General features: G+C 35.5%; 1 protein-coding gene across 2 annotated transcripts in view; it reads left to right on the forward strand.

Annotated features, from left to right (window-relative positions):
* The window catches only part of SLC39A12 (solute carrier family 39 member 12), a 36804-nt gene extending 14683 nt beyond the window's left edge, over positions 1 to 22121 (forward strand). For both annotated transcript variants that reach the window (XM_083823603.1, XM_083823602.1), the window contains 8 exons: positions 3093 to 3264; positions 5938 to 6110; positions 7406 to 7558; positions 8736 to 8846; positions 11493 to 11556; positions 14577 to 14735; positions 16163 to 16350; positions 21648 to 22121. In XM_083823603.1, coding sequence (XP_083679729.1) covers positions 3093 to 3264; positions 5938 to 6110; positions 7406 to 7558; positions 8736 to 8846; positions 11493 to 11556; positions 14577 to 14735; positions 16163 to 16350; positions 21648 to 21776 — 1149 coding nt within the window. In that variant the 3' untranslated portion in view covers positions 21777 to 22121. The remainder of the gene's footprint in view (positions 1 to 3092; positions 3265 to 5937; positions 6111 to 7405; positions 7559 to 8735; positions 8847 to 11492; positions 11557 to 14576; positions 14736 to 16162; positions 16351 to 21647) is intronic.
* The last annotated feature ends 1334 nt before the right edge of the window (positions 22122 to 23455 follow it).

The following is a 23455-nucleotide window of genomic DNA, read 5'->3' on the forward strand; positions in this document are numbered from 1 at the left end:
GATTTCTTGAACTTCTGAGATTGACTGTAAATCGAAAGATAATTGTGCAAGGGAGTTATCTGAGGCTTGGGAGTCAAACTGAGAGACAAATATTCTGTACAGATGCTGAGAAATCACAAAGGAACATCTGGACAGAAGAGAATTTCTCCTCTTTATTGACTCCTAGCTTTTATTTTTTATTCCATTCCTCTTCTTTTTAGCTATATCTATTTTCTTTGACATATCATTCTATCAGAGAGCTTTTTGTCTCAGTGTTGTTGCTAATTTTGTCTCTTGCTTTCTGGACATATCTGTGATAGCCATTGTGCTCCATGATTAACAGATGCTGCTACATATGAGGCATTGACTGGTTTACAGCTTGTGTTTGCTAACTAGATTAAGATCTGTAATTTGATTTTTAGATAGGAATTATATTCTGAAACATCATTGCAAAAAAAAAAAAGGTAACTGCTTTCTTTTAAAATCTGTAGAGACAATGATGATTTAAAAAAATGCATTTAAAACAAATAAGTAGTAGAAGATCTAATAAGAGCAATAATATTAAGTTCCGTTAAACTATATCACAATAGCTGCGGATTCATTTATGATTCCTCATTAAACAAACATTTTGGGGTGGAACCAAATCCGTCCATCCAGGTAGCCAGCTTTTCATATGACTATGCAAATTCTGTTTTCTTTTTTCTTCACTATCACTCTCTCTATGTCTTGCTCCCTATGTTATAAAGCTTAAAAGGCTGGTAACTGGAAAAGCTGCAGGTCCTTATGCCCCAAGACTCACAAGAACACTTTACTAAATGAGTATTAAGGATTATTTGTGTGTGTGCGTGTATTTTCCAGATGAGATTTTGCTTTTTTCATTTAAAATTCATCATCATAAAATCACATGAAGATTTATGATCATAGGTTCCTCTAACCTTCTCAAAACAGGGTCAACATCAAAGTCAAATCAGGTTTCACAGGGCCATGTCCAGTTGAATTCCAAATGTCTCCAATGATGGTTTCTGGGAAACCTGCACCAGTGCTTTATTGCCTTTTTTTTTTTTTTTTAAATTTAAATAAGAATTGGAATTTCACCTGCTGCATCTAATACCTATTTCCTCTCACCCTTTTGCTGTACACCTCTGAGAAGACTGTCTCTCCATCTACCCTATAACCCCCATTAAGTAGGTGAAGATCTCCTGCATGCCAACTCTTCTACAAAGTGAACAAACCCAGCGTCCTCAGCCTCTCCTTGCTGCCGCTCCCTGGCTGTCCTGGTGGCCTTCCCCCATTTGCCAATATCTTTCTCCTTCTGCTGGTTATTAGACTGGGAATAGTCCATATGTGAACTCACCCGTGCTGCATAGAAGGCAACAATCATTCTCCACTACCTGTTGGCTACACTCTTGCTAACGCAGCCCAATATGCAGTTAGCCTTCATTGCCACAAGGGCCCACTGGTGACTCGTTCAAGTTGCTGGTCAGGACCCCAGGGACTTTTTCTGCTGAGCTCCCGTACAGTTAGATTTCCCCAACCTTTACTGATGCATTTTTTTTTTTTTCTGTTTGAGGTGCCATTAGGTTGTACTTGCTGATCTTCATGAAGGGCTTGTCAGCTTTTAGCGTGTCAAGATCCTTTTGAATGGCAGCCATACCTGTCACCATATTGACTACTTGTCTCAACAGGGTTTCATGAGTGTGTATGATGCACTCTGTTCCATCGCTCAGGTCATTGATGAAGGCATTAAATTATACCAGTATTGACCTTTGAGGGATGCTGTTCATAATCTCCTAATCTTCCAAGTGTTGATATGACTCATTGGTGTTGCACACTTTTAGTCAAAAACCATCTAGAACAGACAAACTGAACTATTCTTCTAATATAGTAGTTCCTGAATTCTCTAATTCTCTTCCTGCTGTCCTTGTGCTTGAAGGCAGGACAGAATAAATCCGGGCAGCAAGATCACCTACTGACCTGAAGATCTGAATGGGGTATTCAATTCATTCAACTTAGTGAGCAACAAGACGTATTTTACTTTACTAATGGATGAACAAAGGCAGGAAGACTTGGCTTTCTAATTAGGTTATTTGAAAGAAAGGATAATCACATTTATTATTATTATTATTATTATTATTATTAAAATAATAATTGTCCCTAAAAACAAATAAACAAAACCCACTAACCAACCAAACAAAAAATTATCTAAGCATCTTACAAGTTCCAGTGACTAGAAAAATAATATTTAGGGATTGCTTGATTCTCATTTGCAGACAATTTTAAGTGAAAGAAACAAAATAGATGACATTAAGAAATGAAGACTTTTCCTGTAAGTGAGATAACATTTGATCTGGACTTCTTTCTAAAAGTTCTTAAAGAAATTTTCACTGGAACTATTTTAATGTTAACTGCTCATGTTTTAACCAGGAGTTTCAACTTGTAGATGAAAAAACAATTCTTCATGAAAATATTTCAAAATTAATCTTCACAAGAAAACTTCCAGTTTTGACAGAGACTTTATGAAAAGAACAAAAAGTAGATTAAGTTCTTGTGTGCCTCTAATAATAAAATTTAGTCTTTAAATCAAATCTAGAGTATGTAGCATCTAGTGTACTGACCCTGAAGTGATATGCCATTGTTAAAACAATTTGAAAACCAGCTTAGTCCCATACCTTACTAAAAATACAAGCATGCAGCTTGGACAAAATTCAGTACTGCCTTGATACAGAGCAAGACATTCAATTTTACACTAATAGCAAATAACATGATTTGTGTTAGCATTAAAATATTTTTGTTAGCATGTACAGTAATAAAACATTTAGAGATACTATTGTGTCAGATCCTCAGATGCTATTAATAGGCTTCAGTAGAAATTGTGCTTCATACCAAAGATTCTGGTCTATCTGAAATATAAAATAGTATCAAGTTTAAATTGGGAAAAAGAAGAATTAGAAGCAATTGAAGTTATTGAAATAATTTAACCCGAACAGCGTATATGGAAAACAAGTTTTTCTAGGTTGTATAACCCTCTGTCCTTCAACAATTGCATATTTCACCTCAGCATTAAATGCAAATGTATGTGACATATTCAGTAATTTTGTATACTTTTTACATAGGTTTGTTTCTCTGCCAATCAACTTGTGAAGATATTTTTAAAAAATAGTTCTTCATCCATTTCTAAGGAGCACTTCAAGCAAATCAGTCCAGCTATCATTCAGCAACTATTAAGTTGTTCATGTCAGCTTTCAGAATCCAAGCAGCCAAAGCTTCCACCAACAATTTTGGAAAGTGAGTTACATTGTTGTTATCAGTATATATAGTGTTGTTCGAACTCAGGTGAAGGGGTGCAGGGGCTTAGCTTTTGGAGAGATTTCAGTCATTATTAACCTTAAACCAAAACAGGATGAGATCTATGTTCTCTGTAATTTCTCACTCTGATTTCATAGCATACATATCAGATAATAACACTATATTGAGAAGTGAAGGAATCCAAAGGTTTCAATTTTATATTAGACAGAATTCTTTTTTAACGTGTGATAGGCTTGGTGGTGATTTTTTTTTTCCCCATTTCAAAGAGGACTGCAGATGAGCCACAGGAGGCCCTCATCAGTGGGTTGCTGGGCAGTGGCTTTGCACAATTTCCACCAAGTGTATACTGGAATCATTACACTAATTTTATATATAGCTTTAATGTAACATTAGCTGGCATTTTATACAGTGATGTGGCAAATGCTTAATATAGATAAGTTCTGTGTGCACATTGCTGAATTTTCATACTGTGATATTTTACAGCAGAGAAACTTTGGGGATACTGTCGTGAAAAGAAAAACTACAAGAAAGCCAATCACGTGGGCAGCAGAAGTTGTGTGATAGAACTAGAAAAAGAACTGAATTAGTGTGTAATCGGATTGTTTCCAGTTGCAGTCATAGCCCTCACATGCCACTGCTTCGAGGGATATGGAATCATGATACCAGTTTTGCTGATACAGCTTCTCCTCTACTCCCTATTCAGACTATTCCCTAGTCTGAATCTGATCTGAGATCATGATTTTATTTTATTTTTCTTAATGGGTAACAGTTTGGGAAGTGGTTAGGTATGCATAGGTATGCTGGTGCAATGGCAGGGAACATTAATTTCTGGAAGGGGATTTGGGAGCCAGGGATGAGCAATAGGGAATGAGTAACAATAATCCCCTGCACTGAGAGCATCTCTTTTGATGCTCCTAGAAAAGTTTTGTAGGCTACAACTCAGTGCCTTTGTTACCTTTATCCTACATTGCTAACTCTAGATGACTAGATCCATTAGGAACTAGTAAACTTTTCTCATATCCTAGCTGGCCAATGATCCTTATGGAACATCATTATCAAACACTAAATTATATCTGTTCTTTAAGCTGGACACATCAGTTAGTTTATGGGAATGAGCTGAGCTATCATTCCATGGTGTGCAGATTAATTGAATTTATGAGCATGAATTAAAATAGATTAGATAAGGGCATGGAAGATATTCATGTATATCCCAAGAATAGTTACAGGAGTAAGAAACATGCAAAATAGGGTGAATCATTAAATCTCCCCAGGAGGTGACAGTCCTTCTTTCTTGTTATCTTTTTTCCCATTACCTGAACACCTTGCAATCTTAACTGGTTTTATATGCCCATTTTTCAGATGGGGAATCAAGGGACAAAGTAAAGAACTTATCCAGGTCATATACAAGGTTCATAGCAGATTCACAGTTAGAGTGAGAGTCTCCCAACTCTAAGACTATCAGCCTAATCACCAATATTTTAGTAATCTCATAGAGGTGAGAGATCTGTGTAGATGAGAAAAACTGAACTATTCAAACACATAGTGGAAGGAGTAAGAGCTCTTTCTACAGCCCTTTTCCCCATGCTGTTTGGTTAAGGAAGGTTTCCATGACCACAGAGATTTTCTGGCTTGAGACAGACAAACAAAGGGCTTCATGTTTGACGTACATGTGACCTAATGACCTGAGCATAGTCTCATTAATTTTATTCGCAGTTCTATTTTACTGACAGGCTATGCTGTTTTGGATAAGTCACCAAGGCCTGACCTTTCATGAGTATCTACTATAACCTACTATAACCTACTATAATCTGTGAAATTTACTGTCTGATTTTATGAGGTGCTGAGCACTTGCAGTGCTATTAAAGTGTGAAACATTAAGTGACGCTTTGGAATATTTTGGCATTAGTTCCTTTATGTCTGTTTTTCATCAGTTTTACCTCCATCATAAGACTCCCATACAGATTAATCAGGATTCATGTTGTGCAAAAGGCTGGAAATGTGAGCAGCATATAACTTTCAAGAATTATAAGAGAAACCTTTCAAAAATCCCAGTAACCTGGGAAAAATAGGTTGCTGGTCCTGATGCAATAACTAAAGGAATAAATGCTCACAACACACTAGTAAACAACATTCGGACCAGAAGTTTTATGCTTAGATCCTAAACAAAATGCCTACATTCATTTGAGGTTTTAGGCCTCAGTCTGTTTACTGAATATAGTTTGGTTAATAATGTGGTGTTGACTATAAAAATACACAGGTGATGACATAAGATAACAAGCACAAATCTGTTGAGACAGGGAACAAATGCAGACCAGCATTCACTGTGCTGCTTTAAGTGTCTCTAATCTGCACAGTCACACTCTACTTGCCTCTTAAGGCCTGAAATTTGAAGATATTAGAATGTATTACCTGTAAAGTCTGAAAAAAAATTAATTTTTTTTAGGCTTCCAACTCTGTCATCTGTATCACACATGACTAGCAGAATTGATGTAGCACATTGATTTACTTCTCTGTGTGCTTGTAGACAGAGGTGGCAAAACATAGCTTCAAAAGCAAAAACAAATACAAAACAAAGACTCAAATACAAACACAAATACAGATACTGAATGGTTAAAGGTTTCCTTGGTTTATTTTGTTTCTTTTTCCCTACAGAATATGGTTACAGCACTGTTGCAGTTTTACTTATTACTATTGGATCTATGTTTGGTACAACCCTCATTTTATTTAACTCCTGTCAAGAAATCTATACACTCATTTTACAGCTGTTTGTTGGTTTGGCTGTTGGGACACTTTCTGGAGATGCATTGCTACACCTTATTCCTCAGGTAGGTAATACAAATATTTATGTTTTTAAGATCTTCCCACAAGCACGCACACACATACACACACAGTCACACACATGCACACACATTCACACACAGAGGAAAGTTTCATTTAAACCTGGCTAATGCTAATCTGATTAAAAATAAAGCTTTCCATGAAATCTATGAATCAACTATCAACATTCAAATTACATCTACAATTTGTAGTTCAGAGAGAAATTCCAAGTAGTAAGAAGCAGAATTCAATAAATGATTAATACAGAGAAAATAAGGTATCTATTTTCACACACAAAAAAAAAAAAAAAAACACTTTTCAGATAACCCACAAGTTGTGTGCAAGTCAGGTTCTCCAGACGAGTATGAAATACTATCCTGAGAGAGATTCTTTAATACATTTTGGGAGAAATTGTTCAAATGTTCTACAAGGCATCAACAGTTCCTCTGCAAATACTTCCAGAGATCCAGGGGCTCTCAGCCAAGTTAATACTGCTGCCTTAAACTGTAATAACATGAATGGTACAATTTTTTCCTAAATTCATAGAATAAATTCTAAGAATAGGATAGCATGAAAGAAAAAACCACATTTTCCATTGTGTATTCATCTATTTTTGACTGAATCTCCTCTGATATGACACAACTGTTATAAGGAGACTTCCACTGGTCATGTAAAGAGATCTTCACACCTTCACTCAAGATTCTGGTCAAAATGTTCTTTGTACTCTATACATGATCTCTGGAAGATGGACTGAGCGAGTGGTTGGAGGAAGGCAATTCTCAGTGAACATCAGACAAGTAATTTCTTTTAATAAACACCTTTTGAGTTTGAAAGTAGTCTTCACCATTTTAAAGTGATATATCCAGTAGCTTTTAAAGTGCCTCCTTGCAGAAGAGATGCAAAGAAAGGCTACTACACCCTTCTACTGGGGAAAAAATGGAAGCATGCTCACCAGCAGAAAGCCTTATAGATTATTTTCAGAATGAAGTTTGCATCTGAAGACGATGCAAGTAACTTTTTAGACTGTAAAGATCAATATACTCCAAAAATACATACTCAAAAATGTATAAAAGACGATTTCATAAAACTGTTTCTGAAAATAATGCAGCTTTCAACACTGAAAGATGATGAAGTGTAGTAGAAGCTCATGATAATTCATGTAATCCACCTACTATTCAGCTGATTAGCTCAAAGCACAATTTAAAGAGGTGGAAAATTTGGGGAAGAAATTGAATTAACACATGATCATTATTCTAGGAAAAGCACTTTGATTTTAAATGTTTTACTTTATCTCTTTTTTTAGACTCTTGGTTTGCATAAACATGAAGTACAAGAGGTAGAACATTTCTATGAGGGGAAAGAATATATATGGAAACTTTTGGGAATAATTGGAGGAATTCATGGATTTTTTCTGATAGAAAAGTGTTTCTTTCTTTTGGTAACACCACGTGATCAGGTATAGTTTTGTACATTTTATCCTTTTACAAATCTTTTCCATTTAGAGATTTTACAGTTTCCAAAGTGTTAAGATGACTGTGGAAAGCAATTATCACTTGTATGAGTGAAATGAAGCTTTCTAAACTATTCCTACCGGACTGACCTTCAATTTCTATTTTGCTTTGCTCCATAGATTTTTTATGCTCCATGAATGTGCTCCATATATTTGTAACAAAAAAGAAACCGTTAATTGAATGTGTTCTGTAAGCATACCTTATGGCTAGCAGTGGAACAGGGGAAGAGTCTATGTCCATATGAAACAGTAATGACAATCATTTACTCTAGTCTAGGCTTGAAGAGGAGAAAGACATAGATGGAAGCACAAGATGCTTTAAAGAATGATATCTTAAATTTTCCAAACGGTTTTTGACCCCTATCCCAATGTTTTTGAGAATCCAATATAAATGTTGTGGTCAGTAGGACACAATCTTATATTAATAATACCTCCCTGCTCAGTTCCATGCTTATAGTAATTCTATTATTTTATTTCAGTGTGGCTGATGTCTGAAAATATAACTATGCACAAGGATATAATGTAACACTGTGTGATGGCTCGTTAAGTTTCTCAGCATGGGAGACTGTCTTAATGTCTCTTAAGAAGGCTAAGCCTTTGCTTGTTTTGTTTTACAGAGAGTGTTTAATGACTGGCCCGATTTAGACATTTAATTCTGAGTCCCTGATCCCACTATCTTCGAGTTATCCATAAGAATATTATGCAAAATTAATAGAATGAGAATGTTTTGATAATAGTGATATTCGGTTTGGTAAAAAAATGTTTACTTACGTTACATACTTGGAGAGAATTATGTATCATCATCCCACAATTTTTTTTAAACGTATAAAAATATTTAAAATGTATAAACATTTAAACAATTTTAATCTTCAGCTTTAAGATGAAATAAATTTCAACAAAACATTATGGTCATTTATGATTTATCTGATTCAATTTTTTTTTTTAATTTTTTTTTTTTTAACCAAATAAACATTAGGAAATGCTGATGCCAACCAACAATCTTTTTTTAATAGTTGTTTTGAAAAAATAATTCTTATAAATGCCAAACTTTCATAAACGGCTGAGAAAGACTGCACCTGTGTTCACTGAGTTTCAGAACTAATTGCAAAGCGTCTTCATTCAGCAGGGCTTTTCTTTAGTTAATGGGCACTGGGAACATTCCCATGATCTTCCAGTGGAATCTGAATTAAATGAACATTCAGGCAGAGGCAAATCTACTTCAACCATACAGTTGGTAGGTTACCAATGTGAAATACTTCCCTGATTTTATATTCTTCTTTCTCTGCTCCTCAAAAAAATGAACCAAATAAATGTAATAATCAGTATTATTTTTCAGTCTTTATTGATTTGTCTTTTATTATATGACATGATTGTCAGGAATCTATAGATTTTGAAGCTTATAATAAGCTTTTACAGATACTTTTCAAACAAAATTTTCCAATGACTTCTCTTGTGTTTCAGATTAATATAAGAATACACTTCCCATACTACCTTTTGTTGAGAATTTGTACCAAATTCTTGAAGATTTCACTCCTCTCTTCTTTTCAAAATATGCGAGTATTTTAATATATTCAAATATAAAATATAAAAAATATAAAAATATATAAAATATTTAATATTCAAAGTATATAAGGGCAGACTCTCCCACGGGAAAAACTTCAGGATTTTCTGCAGTGAGAGCTAAGTTTATAATTACTGAACAGAGGAAATCTTGGAATGTTCTTGAATATTTTTCCACAAATTTGAAGAGTAATACAAACAAGCTGGATATCTGGGAAGAGTGCTTGCCTATAAGAAATTACGTAATTTCCTCTCCATCTGTGGAGAGTGTATGGACAGATGTATCTTTGCAAAGTAGAGTGACTCATACCTTTTAACCTGTTTTCTCTTTTTCCAACCAACCTCTTCAGCTTATTTGTAATACTTAGATGCATAGGTTTCTGCTTATTTAAGTCAAAGATCATCCATAGCGTGAACTCTATTTTAACAAAGCACTTGTGATGGGTAGGAGTCTCATATCTCTGAAACATGGTTGGGAAATTGTCAAGTGAATGCAGAGCAAACGTCCTAGAGAAGAATGTTTACTAATTTGTGAGCCCTGTCATAGCTTCCTGTTTATGGTAATGAACAATCTAGTCATTCCTTTCAGCTGCAAGATCAACTTTAAGTTATGTATATCACATGAACTAGCCTGACTTAGCTAGTTTGTGCAAGAGCAGCCAATTTTTCAGAACCATGTGAGTAACAGTAAGAAAAACACTGATCGACTAAGAAAAGCTTATAAATCCTTCAGGTCAGTGATTAGTCTTGCAGTTTTGACTCAGAGTTCAAAGAAGTGGCATGTGGATAAATATTATAGGAGAAGTGGAACAATTACTGGAATTCATACGACTGGCTGCAATCATGGGAATTGAAGACTTTTATTTTTCCTTTAAAATCTAGAATTTAAAAAACAAATCCTTTCCTTTCCCTCCTCATGCCTCTACAGCACAAATCCCACTTCTCAATCAAGCTAATACCAGCCAAGAAACATGTCCTGTTTTGCAGCCAGTACGCACCCCAGCTATAGTTTTTGGAGTGCTGCTTGCTGACCCTAACAAAGCACTCTTCACTTCACTTCACTTCAACAAAGAGTTGTTGACTCTTCACTGGCTGCCATAGTAGCCTTAATAAGTTGTTTTTTTTTTTTTGGGGGGGGGGGGGGGCAGATGGGTGAAGAGAGAGGATAGTGATTAGAAATTCTTTTTTTTTTTTTTTTTTTCTAGTTTCAGACAAATAATTTTTGGTGTATCTCACCCTTATACAAATCTCTAATAATTTCTCTAGTCAGAAAAAAAAGCCCCAGTAAGCTAAGCGGTCAGAGAGAGAGATTCCTCACCTTCTTACTTCTCTTCCGACAGTTGCAGTCTCTCAGTCTCTGTTAATTAAACATTAGGGCTGATGCATCAGATTAACTGTCTGGGGTAAGGACAAAACTACTGGCTCTTTCCTCATGTGAAATAAGGCTAATTTTCATTCCTCACAGTGGACTGTACTCATGAGCTATTATGCCTGGCCAGGGAAGCCCGGTGCCAAGACAGAGCCAAACTGAAAGGCCAAGAGGCAGGGCACTGGAGGTTGTGCCACTATGAAGGGGAAAAAAAAAAGTACCACCCCCCCCCGCCTTTATTTTTTTTTCCTATTTTCTGGAAGTGTTTCAAGAGTTCTGTTTGACAGAACAGTTTTCAGTCTCAATGTAAACAAAACACATCCTGATGGACTACAGTTTAATAATTGCATATGCTGCGTTTTCTGCTTTTAAAATGAAAAGCCTTACAAGCAACAGGAAGAGCAGGGAAGGAGGACTCAGCTACAGTACTTGCAGCTATTGTGAAACCTACCTATGATCATCTTTTTTAGTCTTGTGTTTTCACAGAGCAAATGTGAAGAACATGGAACACCAAGGATATTCTGGTATATACACATTTTTCCTTGGAAATCCTATAGACACACTATCCACCAGGAAACTACAATCATCCTGTTATGACAAAATTGAAAGATAAAGTTGGAATTATTATGTTCTTTTTAGTTCTGCATTTGGCTTGGATTTTTGTGTATTCAAGCAGAAATGTGATTTTTGGGGGTTACAACAGTGCCTATGAATGTCTTTCTTCTTACCTCAATTAGACTGTAATCTTTTCTGATCAAGGGAGGTTTCTTTTTTATGTTTCTGCAGCATCAATCACACTGCCAGCACTCAATAAATAATCTTAATTGTATCTATGCAAAAAGCAGCAGCTATCTTTATATCAAAATGCATGAATATATTTGATATTTTCCTATATTTGTAGCAGCAGCTGGAAGAGCCCCTTAACACTGATCATCTTTTCCTTTTTATTAGAGAAGCCCAGAAGATTCTGAGTCTACTGAAGTTCCTCCAGACAATAAGGTGATCAACACAAAAAGTTAGTATCAATAAAAAGGCTAGGCAAGCAATAAGAGAAGTCTTAAGACCTAAGATGGAATTAAAAGTGTGAAGTTGGCTTAGTTCAGTGTTTGCTATGTGCTACATCACCACATCTGATGGTGCTTGGCTACATAATTAAATCTCTTCTTAAAGACCTTTACAGCTGCCAACTCTGTAATTGTGAAGTTCATTAATCTTATAATGCCCATGCTTTAGTGTTTGTTTACTCATTGTTCCAAACTATTTTTTCTAAATCCTTTGCTTAAAAAGAAACATTCAAAATTTAATATAAACCAAATATTTATAATTGCAAATTTTGATAGGGCCTTTACTTTTAAAGGTAGTGTAATTATTGTGTTTTCCTTTCCTTTCCTTTCCTTTCCTTTCCTTTCCTTTCCTTTCCTTTCCTTTCCTTTCCTTTCCTTTCCTTTCCTTTCCTTTCCTTTCCTTTCCTTTCCTTTCCTTTCCTTTCCTTTCCTTTCCTTTCCTTTCCTTTCCTTTCCTTTCCTTTCCTTTCCTTTCCTTTCCTTTCCTTTCCTTTCCTTTCCTTTCCTTTCCTTTCCTTTCCTTTCCTTTCCTTTCCTTTCCTTTCCTTTCCTTTCCTTTCCTTTCCTTTCCTTTCCTTTCCTTTCCTTTCCTTTCCTTTCCTTTCCTTTCCTTTCCTTTTTCTTTTTTTTTCTTTTTTTCTTTTTCTGCTCATTATACTAGTATAATCCTGTTTCCTTCTTCTTTTACATGGTAAAGCAATAGCCCCTTTAAACCAGAAGCGATTTATTACATGTATAGAATTCTGCACTCAGGCTGGCTCTCTGGCTCCGTTTTAGGACAACCTGTGTTCTTCAGAGAGCTTCAAAGTAATTCTTATATTCTTTGCTTTGGTGGTATCGATAAGTATTTGCTTTAAACTCTTATTCAAAACTTTAAAAACATTGGTGGTAGTCCTGCACCTATTAGCTTTATGAAAATTATGGAAGAGAATTTGCTATGAGTATCAATCCTCTTATTTAAGCAGAGAAAATAAAGTTAGGATTGTTTAAGAAGAGGCTTTGTAGAAATAGTTACGGTAGTAATTTGATAGTTAATAGTTACAGTTGCAGCAACATAATTCAGGGGAGTTAATTGCTAGTAGCAAAGTTGCTTTAAAATAGGCTGAAAGTAAATGAAGAAAATCATTCAGATTTGTTTATATGTGAATCTTCTTAACTTTCAGTCAAGTAAGTTCACGATGCTTACATTTGCAATTGCTCCATCATGTTAACCTGACCCCTTTGTTATATTATAGACAACACACTGGAATGGGTTCTAGTAATTATACTACGTCTTTTTCAACAATCACCTACTTGAGTAAAAGAGACTAATAATATCTCAGGGCAGACCCTGATTTCGACTTCACCAGTGCTTATTACAAGTCACAAACTTAATGTAGTGCAGCAATCTATTACTTCTCTGTAACTCATGTTCTGCACTATTGATTATAAACTGCCTATAGTGTTTAGAAAGAACTGTGCAAACTGGGGACATCCATGTCTGGCTCTGTAAGCTGGCAGGAAAATCTAACAAGCCTGCCAATTTTTCTGAACCCGCAGAGCTCCCAGGCAACTGGGCAGGATTTTCTGAATACAGTTGTTAGGCTTTTATGTGCAGTGTGTTGGCTTTTCTTTTTTCTTTTTATTTTATTTTTGTTATTATTTTTTATAATAGTCTGAAAGCTTCAGTTCTAGCCAGTTTGTGTAAGAAAAACATCTCTCCCATCACTATAAAATGGTCATCTCTGGAAAAACATTACTGAAGTAAAACCATGTAATAACAATACTCAGATGGTTCTGCATACCTCCTTAGACTGTCATATTATGTCTGTGTGGGGCCAGGAAAAAACATGATGCTTAAGGTCCAAATTGTGAGCCTGCTTTTTCAATCATAAAAGCAACCCTCTGCAAAGTGTGCTGTCTATTCTGCATAGAGGTAAGGTGGATAAGTTTCCTGAGAGGCATTTTCTAATGCCCTGCTTTTACGATTGTGTATAAAATAGCGGAGCCTATGAAATATGTTGCAAAGCCTAGACATTGAGCCTAAATATTGAGCTTCATTGCTACTTGAAGAGAAAAAATCCCTCGTCATGAATCTGCTCAGCATGCTACCCAGCTGTCTGGATTACAGGCTAGACAGAGAGACTGTCCAATTCCCTAGCTTGATTTCAGTACTTGTATCACCAGTAGCGCCGTTCCTCTCAAGAAGTCTGGTTTGATGTCATGAGCATCAAATGTGCTGTTCCACACTAAGCTCACAGAACAGTATGGGAAGGAAAAACAGCCATCTGCGTCCAAGAGTGATGCTGTAGACAGGAATACTATGAGCATAACTGCTATTAATTGATTGGAACAAAAGTTAGAAATGAACATGCTGTGACACTGAGCTAATAGTGACACTCTGGGGCTTATTGCCTTTCATCTCTATTTTTCCACTTAATACAATCTCATAAAAAACAGACCCTGAAAATATAACTCATTATTAAAATGCTTTACAGTATCAAAATGATCAGCTGCATGAGACTTCATCGTCATTGCACTGTGCAATTCTGAGAGTGATGGTGGAAAACCTCCCAGTTTTAAGGAAAAAAATAATCTAGGATGCAGGAAAACTTGTGTGAATTTCATCAACCAAAAAAAGAGTATGGAAACACTTAGGGTTTATCATAAAATTGGAATCAAACTGAACTCTAGCTTTTTGTGTAAAGAGTTGACCTAAAAAAAAAAAAGTTAAAAAAAAAATCTTCCTGGTATTTTAATCTCTAAATTATTCTACAATCTCCTTTTTCATTTCAAGTGTATTGAAGGAAGTATAATTTCAAGGACAGAACAGACAAGCACTATTGTCTTCTAACTGTTGTGACTTTTCATGATGTTATATGTGAATTCATAAATAAATAAATAAATTTTAACCTAGCAAAAATTACAATACTTTTTTATGTTTAAACTTCTGGGCTTTTTTTGTTATTTGATTCTTTTTCCTTTTTCCTAGGTAAGAAAATTAGCTTGTTAGCAATAATGGTTCTGGTAGGTGACAGTCTTCACAATTTTGCTGATGGCTTGGTAATAGGAGCAGCTTTCTCATCCTCAACAGAAACAGGTGTGACAACGACTATTGCTATTTTATGCCATGAAATTCCTCATGAAATGGGTAAGAAATATATATGTGTATTTTTCCTATTTCCTGATTGGCTTTGTAGTTACAACTTTTCCACAGAATTCTTTCCTGTATGACGTCAGTAGAAATTGCTTATAACATCATGAACTTTAATGGGTGAGGTGGAACGTATCAGATGGGTATATGAAGAGGTTATGTACTTCTCTTTCCCCTTCACAAAAAGGAGACTTCTGCCATAAATATTGGCTACCATCTCATCTCACCTTCTTCAGATGTAAATGGTGTCAGATCAGAGTGGCCCTTTATTCTCATGTGTATAGAAACAAAAAAAATAGTAAGTTGTGAGAAAGAGCCATGTGTGCAAGAACAAGCATTCCTGACACAATGGCCTATCCGAGTTTTAATATGCAGCAGAGCTATTTAACAATGCAACCTTCGGGCTACCCTCATTCCTGCTACTAATCAAGAATAACAAGATAATAAAAGAAGATGTATGACCTATTTTACAAGCAGACAGGACAGTAAGATAGTTCTATTGAAAAAATTCCCCAATTATCGCCTTATTGTAAATCTTTCAGTATGGCTGAAGTTGTTCCTGACGTTGTGATGATTAACATACATATAATGGCAAGACTGAGTTGAGAACTTTAGGTTCAGCTTCCTCCCTCCCTCCCTCCCTCCCTCCCTCCCTCCTTCCTTCTGGAGATTTCTTTTGCTGTCTCTGTAGAAAACTTCCCCAAACAAAAAGGTGGGATGGGGAAATCTTGTAAAACTGGTAACTCTTGTTTAAATTTCAAAGAAAATGTAAAAGTACTGAATACCTAACTCCAAAGCCAGACTTTAATTCTGGTGCAATGGTACCACAGTGTCTAAGTCATATTTCCACATGGATAGAGAAGAATTTTTACAATCTATTGCTGTGGGCCTCTTATAAGATCATTTATTTTAGAAGGAAAAATATGTGATAGGATTCTGATGTACAGTTTAAAAAATCTAAAACCAGTGCAATTGACCTCAATCTGGAATCAGACAGAAATAGTTTTTTCTGACTTGCAGCACCTGTAAAGCACTCAAAGACCTTGTAAATATACTCACATGATTTTAACTGGCAAGTTCCCAATCAAGAAAGATTTAGAAACTCTGGGAAAGCATGTGACTTCACTTTTGCATGTATCCAAGTTGGAAATATCACAGAACATCGAGAACTAACAGAAGCCACTCCTGTATACTGTATGCTATCTTTAGGAACAGCTAAACAAATACAAATTATTATTATTATTTTTTTGATACAGGTTGAGTTTATAACCAATTCTATAGAAATCTAAGGGCAGTCCTCCATCCTTCACTGTCTTCTTTGTACATATCTTAATTATTTTACTTCATGTTTTATTACAAAGAATCCTAGAAATACATTTATCAGCTAAATAATGATTTTTCTGTCTTCTTTTTTCTCTGTGCAGGAGATTTTGCTGTGCTGCTAAGTACTGGGCTCCCCACAAAGATTGCAATTTTGATGAATTTTATAAGTGCACTAACAGCATTCTTAGGGCTTTATATTGGCCTTTCTGTTTCAACTGACCCATGCATTCAAAACTGGATTTTTACAGTTACCGCTGGGATGTTCTTGTATTTATCTTTAGCAGAAATGGTGAGAAATTCTGCCTATTGTTATACTTTCTTTTTAACATATCCACATTACAGATGAGTGTCAGATGAACTTAGAGGGAAAAAATATTCATATAGGCTTCTTGGGAAGAACACACCTGCCATGTATGTGTACAGTGCTTAGATCAATGGCCTGGTTTTATTTGGTGTAACTGCCATTACAGGTGTGATTAGTAATAAAAAGGTGAAATAAAGGCTATAAAGAGAATAACATATGAGAAAGGCATAGAGGACTTTTAAAAGAGGATTTATACATTGATATAAATCAATATATATTTAGGTCTGGAAGAATTGCTTAAAGATAACTTAAAATAACATTAAAAAAAATTGAACCTGCAGGGTTTTTTTTGCTTTTTGTTTGTTTGTTTTTGTTTTTAAATCTTGAATAATTTGGTTATATTTGGTTACATTTTTCTTGTTACTTTTTTTTTTCTCTGTATATTCTTCATCCATTATTTCAACATGAATTTGCAGTTTCTGAACTAAGATGCAAGATGCTTATCCTGTGCTCTCTGTGGCCTGCCTTTCTATCTCAGAGAGGTTTGGATGAGTTCCTAAGCAATTAAAAACCTATTATATTGTCTATTTTTTTCATATTTTCCATCATTTTTTATAATCCCAGTTCAATAGCAATGATCTAACTATATAAAAATAAAATCTGAAGACAAAAAAAAATTGGGAGAGAGAACTGGGAGAGAGAGGCCTAAGGGCTGTGGAAGAACAGAGTGGAGTCACTCATGTCTCAGGACACATAATTTATTGAAGAGATGCCTAAACGTTACACTCATAATAACACAGAACTTAATTACCTTGCTAGATTATTATAATTTTAAGTGTCACATGGCTCTTTAACTAATGTATGTTAAGATAAAATTGTTTTCAAGCTTCTGAACAAAGACTGAGTACATCGAGTCATTAGGTCCAGAGGTTGAAAAAAAAAAAAAAAAGGTTTCTCTCCTCATAAACTGTTACCACGCCTTTCCCAAATCTGGCTGTCTCTGTTTTGTTTACTACCACCCCTCACCTCATGCCTATGATATCATTTGCCAGGTTCAGGAATTATACTTGAAACCTCATATGCCACGTTAGTATTATAACCCATTAAAAAATCTACTTGTAATCATTGGCCTTAGACCTTGGGTGCTTTATAGTCCATTTTTTCCTACTGTAACATAAGTAATGTGAATATAAAATGCTCCTAAGAGTTTATGAGGGAATGCCTGAGGATTGTGGATGTTTCAACCGTCCTGACTGAGGTAGTGAATAACAGACAAGAACATTGTGTACCAAGATACCATTGTGTATCTTCTTCTGACACAGAGAAATTTGGAGGTGAGGCTGCCTTCCTATTGAATAATAGGCACGGATTTATTAACATGGTTAAGGACTTAGTCATATCTTTCCTTCAGAGAAGGATCAGGAGGATCAAGCTCCTAGAACAACACCACATTTTTTCCCAAGTCTTCAAAGCAATGTGCCAGATGTAAAGCCCAAGAAAATACACAAATTTATGCAGAAAGAGGGTGCACATTTTTTCTTGTTCTCAGCTCAACACTGTAACCTTGTTCTTGATGTGAGGAGGAGAAAGAGAGAAAGAGAAAGATCTTACTTCCCTCACCTCCCTGCTATGAACAGTAGGGCTTCCGATCAGTTTTTCTCTGCATTTTGTCAAAAGAACTGCCATTGGGTTGCTCATCTGTTTGCCAAAAGTGCAAGTGCTAAGTATCACAGATATTATTTTATTTCAAAAAATTCCTGTAGCATGGCAGGAATCTATTGATCTGAAAAATTTCATGTGTTTGTATAGTATATCTCAAAAGATAATCAGCCATGCTTTATATGTTTTTCAATTTTCTGCATGCAAATAACTTTCATTCTCTGTTGCATTCTCATCAACAAACAGCAATCATCAATGTTCCTTCCAAAGGTGTACAAATACCTAAGGGTGTGCAAAGCATAACTATAATTTTCAGAATTTGTTTTATGGACTTTCACATACTTCCTGTGTTAGTTAAATAAGACTGAACAGTTTCACTGATCTCTGCATTGTGGAACATTGAGGGATATGAGAGGGAGGTTCAGTCACAAGACAGCACTGTGAGCTTGCTGCACAATCAAGCTGGTACAAAACTACTTTTGTGCTCAACTAAATATTTTTTCATTCCTAAAAATGGCATTCTAGCTCCATTAATAAGCAGCATAGACTAATCATTTTAAAAATCTGAGGGGAAGGACAATGGATAAAATGATTTATAGCCTTCATCATTTTTCCCCAAGGAATTTTGCAAAATTTTTCATCTTCATAGCAATTAGGGAAGGTAGAAGGGAGGAATATTTTGATTTGCAAATGTGTATGCACAGGTGAAATATTACAATGTGAACTGATTGTTGGCTTCAAGATATGCATGTAAGTGAAAACCCATAATATCATGTCTTTAGATTCTTTTTAACCAAAATTAAATCCCCTGAAAAGCAGCTTTTTATGAAAAGTATAGTGAGATTTTTGTGCTTGCCTTCTGTTTAGAGGTCATAACTATAATCATATCATTGCACTATTTCCAAAGATCCTTTCATCAAAAGCATATCTTTTCTTTAACATTCATTTAATCTGAAATAAAACTTGAGACATCGATACATGGAGCGGAACAGACCAACTCACTCCTAATGAATTGTTTCTTTGATAAAACGTCCTCTTTTCCTCTTGAGAAACAAACCTGCAAATCCTTAATCAGCCTTTTGAATGAGTATCTATGAAGTAACCATTATGGATAAATATTTATGAATTCACCTGTATTGTATTAAACCCTAAGGACTGGGAGATCAAATCCTATAGGCTTATATGGTTACTGACCAAAAAAAATTACTGTCTAATTTGGAAGGTGGAAGATAGATGCAAGAAAGAGAATAAAGGTATCAAAGAAATGTGAGCTAGCCAACCACTCCCTGCCTGAGGCACCTAACTAAAGTTTTCTCTGACTAACCTTAAACTTATCTTTTGGATTTTGGAGACAAAGGGGTATTTTTAAAGAGGCTTATTGTACTGTTGTGGCACAACAGCACAGCCATACCATATGTGCCCCAGCTTGGTAGAACATGTGTTTAACCAGCCCATGGCTTAGAGCCCTCATACCTTCAGTCAGCATGGTGCTTACTAATTCTTCCTGTACTCATGATAAAAATATAAGCTGAAGTAAGAGTAGAGTAGTCCTTCAGTTAACAGTAACTCTTTGGCCTCCAACAGACTTCAAGCATTAGCAAGTGTGATGGCATCCAACAGCTTGGTTATGGTGCTGTTAAATTCTGGTGTTGCGCATCTGCCAATGGAATAGCCTTATGCTTCCCAACTGGAAGCATTTCCCTGCTGTGCCACACGCATTCTGTGCATGCAAGTTCACAAAGAGTAGGGGAACCATAACTGATACTGTGGCAGCAGTTAGCTTTTATTTTCAAAGAGATAAGCAGGGATGTCACACTAGGTAAAGCTATAAAAATAATCTGTGCATTTTTTAAGAAGCATATAGGTTAAGTAGAGGGAGTAGAGATCTGCACTGGACACAGGAATGGTACTGCCTGCAGAGAATTCCTTTTTAAATCTTTCTTAGCAACCTATTTTGTCATGTGTATACCATAAGTCAACAGTGACACCAATAAGAGAAAATAGTGGCTTTTGCAGTGGAAGGGGGAAAAGTTTTCTCTTGTACATGGTCAGAGAACTTGTTCATCTATGTGCTGGGGAAGAAGATAAAATAGACTGATTATAAAGATAAATTAGAAAGAACAAAGGTCTGGACTGAAAGCCTGGATTCAGGCCTAAGCTGTAATTAACCGTTTTTATTTATATACAAAACAAAAACCACATGCTCTGAACACTTACAAGATGACAGTTCAGATTTTGATTTACATCAGAATTCTGAGGTGTTTACATTTGCTCTAGGTTAAATGCTTCTGAAGCCCCTTAAATATAAGTTAAATATAACTGCACGAGTTTTTAAAATGCAGATTTGTACCATAATTTAAACTGCTGCCCAGTAGTTGCAAAGATTTAAGGCTTCTGGGTTTGCCTGTTATTTTTATGCAAAATGTTAAAGTGTGGGCAGATTTTTCACTCTAAAGCCTTCATTTGGGCCCATATCAACTGTCGAAGAAAGAGGAGTGCCAAAGAAGCAGACCCAGAGACCCCACTCCGACAGAGGGAAGGACGAGCATAACAGCAAATAGGTGTAAATGTGCCCCATCAGCCTCCTTGCTCAGCACCACTCCACTGTCTCCCAGCGGCTGATGCTGTTACAGCGTGTGTGAGGAGGCTCTAAAAGAGCAAACAAAATAAGTGGCTTCATTCCAGCATAGGCTGTGAGTGGAGCAGGAAGGCAAAGCAATGGGAAAGTGCCAGGACAACTCACTCAATTTTTTGCATATTTTAATTTGTTTTGAAGTTCTCAAAAAAATAGACAAAAACAAACAAACAACACCAACAAAATAAAAATTAAAAAGTGCAGTGCCAGGCAGTTACTCTATCTTTATTTCCAAAATGGATGCGAAAATAGCAGCAGTTGTTAGTATCTCCCCTGGTGTCCACAATACACAATGCATGAATACTAAGAGTCTGAGCCTAAGGCATTATTTTCACAGGCTCTATTGAGACATACATTTTGTTTAAAACTTCGATAAAAGATCACGTAGGGTGGAAGGTCAACATGTAAGTAGCTTCTAATATGATTATAAACAGCTGCTGCTCTTTTACTTGATTTAAAACTTTCACAGAAAAATATTAAAGGTATTTACTTTCCAGCATATTAAAAAAAAAAACAACTGTTTTCTACTTATGTACTTACCAAAGCCCAAGTAAATAGGAGTGCTGCCAGTTATTTCAGAAAGAGCAGGATTGACCCTATATATAGTACAGAAACAAAATAACTCAAACTAGTTTATTTCCACAAAAGGGAATCACTAATTTTACTAAATAAGCATTTCCTTACAGACAGCTGTATAAAATTACTAAAAACTATTGAGAAGTTAAGAAATCTTGGAATCTCATTTATATTTCTTTTTGGTATTAGTAAAAGAACCAAAATGGGTAGAATTCTATTAATTTAAATATTTCACAGTCAAGATCTGTGTCATTACAATGTACAGAACATGCAACAGATTAATAGCTATATTCAGAAACACAGTATTTTGAAACTCTTTTTTTAATGAAGTTTGTCTTGTTTTCCCATAAGACTTTTTTTCCCAGAGATGAATATATCTGGCTCTCATTCTGGTGTTTTATTCTTTTTTTAGCTTCCTGAAATGACTCATATTCAGACACGGCGACCCTGGTTGATGTTTCTCCTACAGAACCTTGGATTACTATTAGGCTGGCTCTGCCTCTTACTTTTGGCTATATATGAACAGAAAATTAAAATATGAGTTTTCCATCAGAAATCTTGAAGTACCACTTACAACAGTGGATAGCATTATTCACAGTTTTGTCATGTCTGTTACAGTGATATATAAATTAAGCTGTTGGGATTTTTATATCTGAACAGTAGATAACTATTTTACTTTATTAACTTATTGTTCAGATGATTTTTTTTTTTTGTAGACATGAATGTTTAGAATTATGTTTTATTTGTTACTGAGTTTACCAGATCCCATGCTCAAACTCACAGGAGCTTTTGATTAGTTTTTTATTGAGACTGTTCTAGTTGAATGCTCTAAGTGATCTCTGCCAGTCTGATTGAAGAAAGAATAAAACACTTTTATATGCAATAATTAAAGTGGACTAACCATATTTGAATAATTTGAAACAGAAAAGTTTGTTGCCTCATAGGAATAAATGTATTTACATAAAACTAAAAAGTATAACAAAACTAAACTGTTAAATGCATACAGCAATCTCTTTATAGTATCTTCATTATTTATTTTGCCAGCATAATGATCCTTCTTAGTCGTAAATCACTGGTCCACTGTAGTAGGTAAAAAATGATGAGTGTAAGTGCTTTTCTGACTGTCGCATAGTTTGTCATACATATGATGGAATTGTGACAGTCAAGCACTGGACCATAATAATTGTCATAGTAACCACCTTCTGCTCCCACTCCTGACAGATGTTTGAGAAAGATTATAAGAAAAGTTGAAAGGATTTCTTCCCCAATATCCCTTCCAGCCTTCTCAAATCAAGGGATTCCTTGAGCCAGATGTTGCTTTTGAGCCATCATGTTTAATAAACTCCAATAGTGCCTTCCAGCCAGCAATTAGCTTATTCATACAAATGCGATGTGCATTGTGCAAAGAACTTTTTCAGTTGTCTAAAGTGTATATAGTTTTGCTCTCTTAGGGTCTGACTCCTTCTAACTGAGTGATTTTTGTGTAATTAGTCCTCTTGATTTCATGGGAATTCTGCGTAAGTTACAGATGACTCATTTAATTTTGTGTTACAGAATCAAGCCTGAAACAAATATACAGATTATGTCCTGATTCTGAGGTGCTGAGCAGCTTCCAGGAGGTACTGAGCAGCACTCAGCTCTGTGATTTCTATTACCAAGATGCTGTCATTTTTTGGCAAAAGGAATACTCCCCTACCTAATTTATGCTTTTATAGGAGAGTTGAGGCGCATTTTTTCTCCCTTCTCTCATGTGTGTTAATAAGGAGAGCAAGTTACAGAACGAACTTATATTCGTTATGCAAACAGGTGCATACTTTTCTTCCTTGTCTTAATTAACTTTGAAAAACAGCTACATTATGATACTTTTCGACTCTCAGAATGTTTTGTGCATATATTTCACAACTTCTACTGAAGGTACAATTATTCCCATATTACAGAGATCAGACTCTATATTAGAGCAGTGTCAGTTCTCAAAGGCTTCATGGGCACCATACTACCTTAACATCAAAATTTAAAATGAAAATAAGTGTGATTTTTATTGTTTAGAACAGCCTAGGTTCATGGGCTTGTGGACTCCTGGTCCTCCACAGGCCACCCTTAGATCATTTTAAAGGTAGCTATGTACTCATTTTCAGTGCCTGTAAATTATGGGAATCTCTAGCAAATACCCCAATGCACATCTAAGTGTACATATACATACCTTCAAAAACCTTGTCACAA

Source organism: Anser anser (assembly GCF_964211835.1).
Source record: "Anser anser genome assembly, chromosome: 2".
NCBI classification, from domain to species: Eukaryota; Metazoa; Chordata; class Aves; order Anseriformes; family Anatidae; genus Anser; species Anser anser.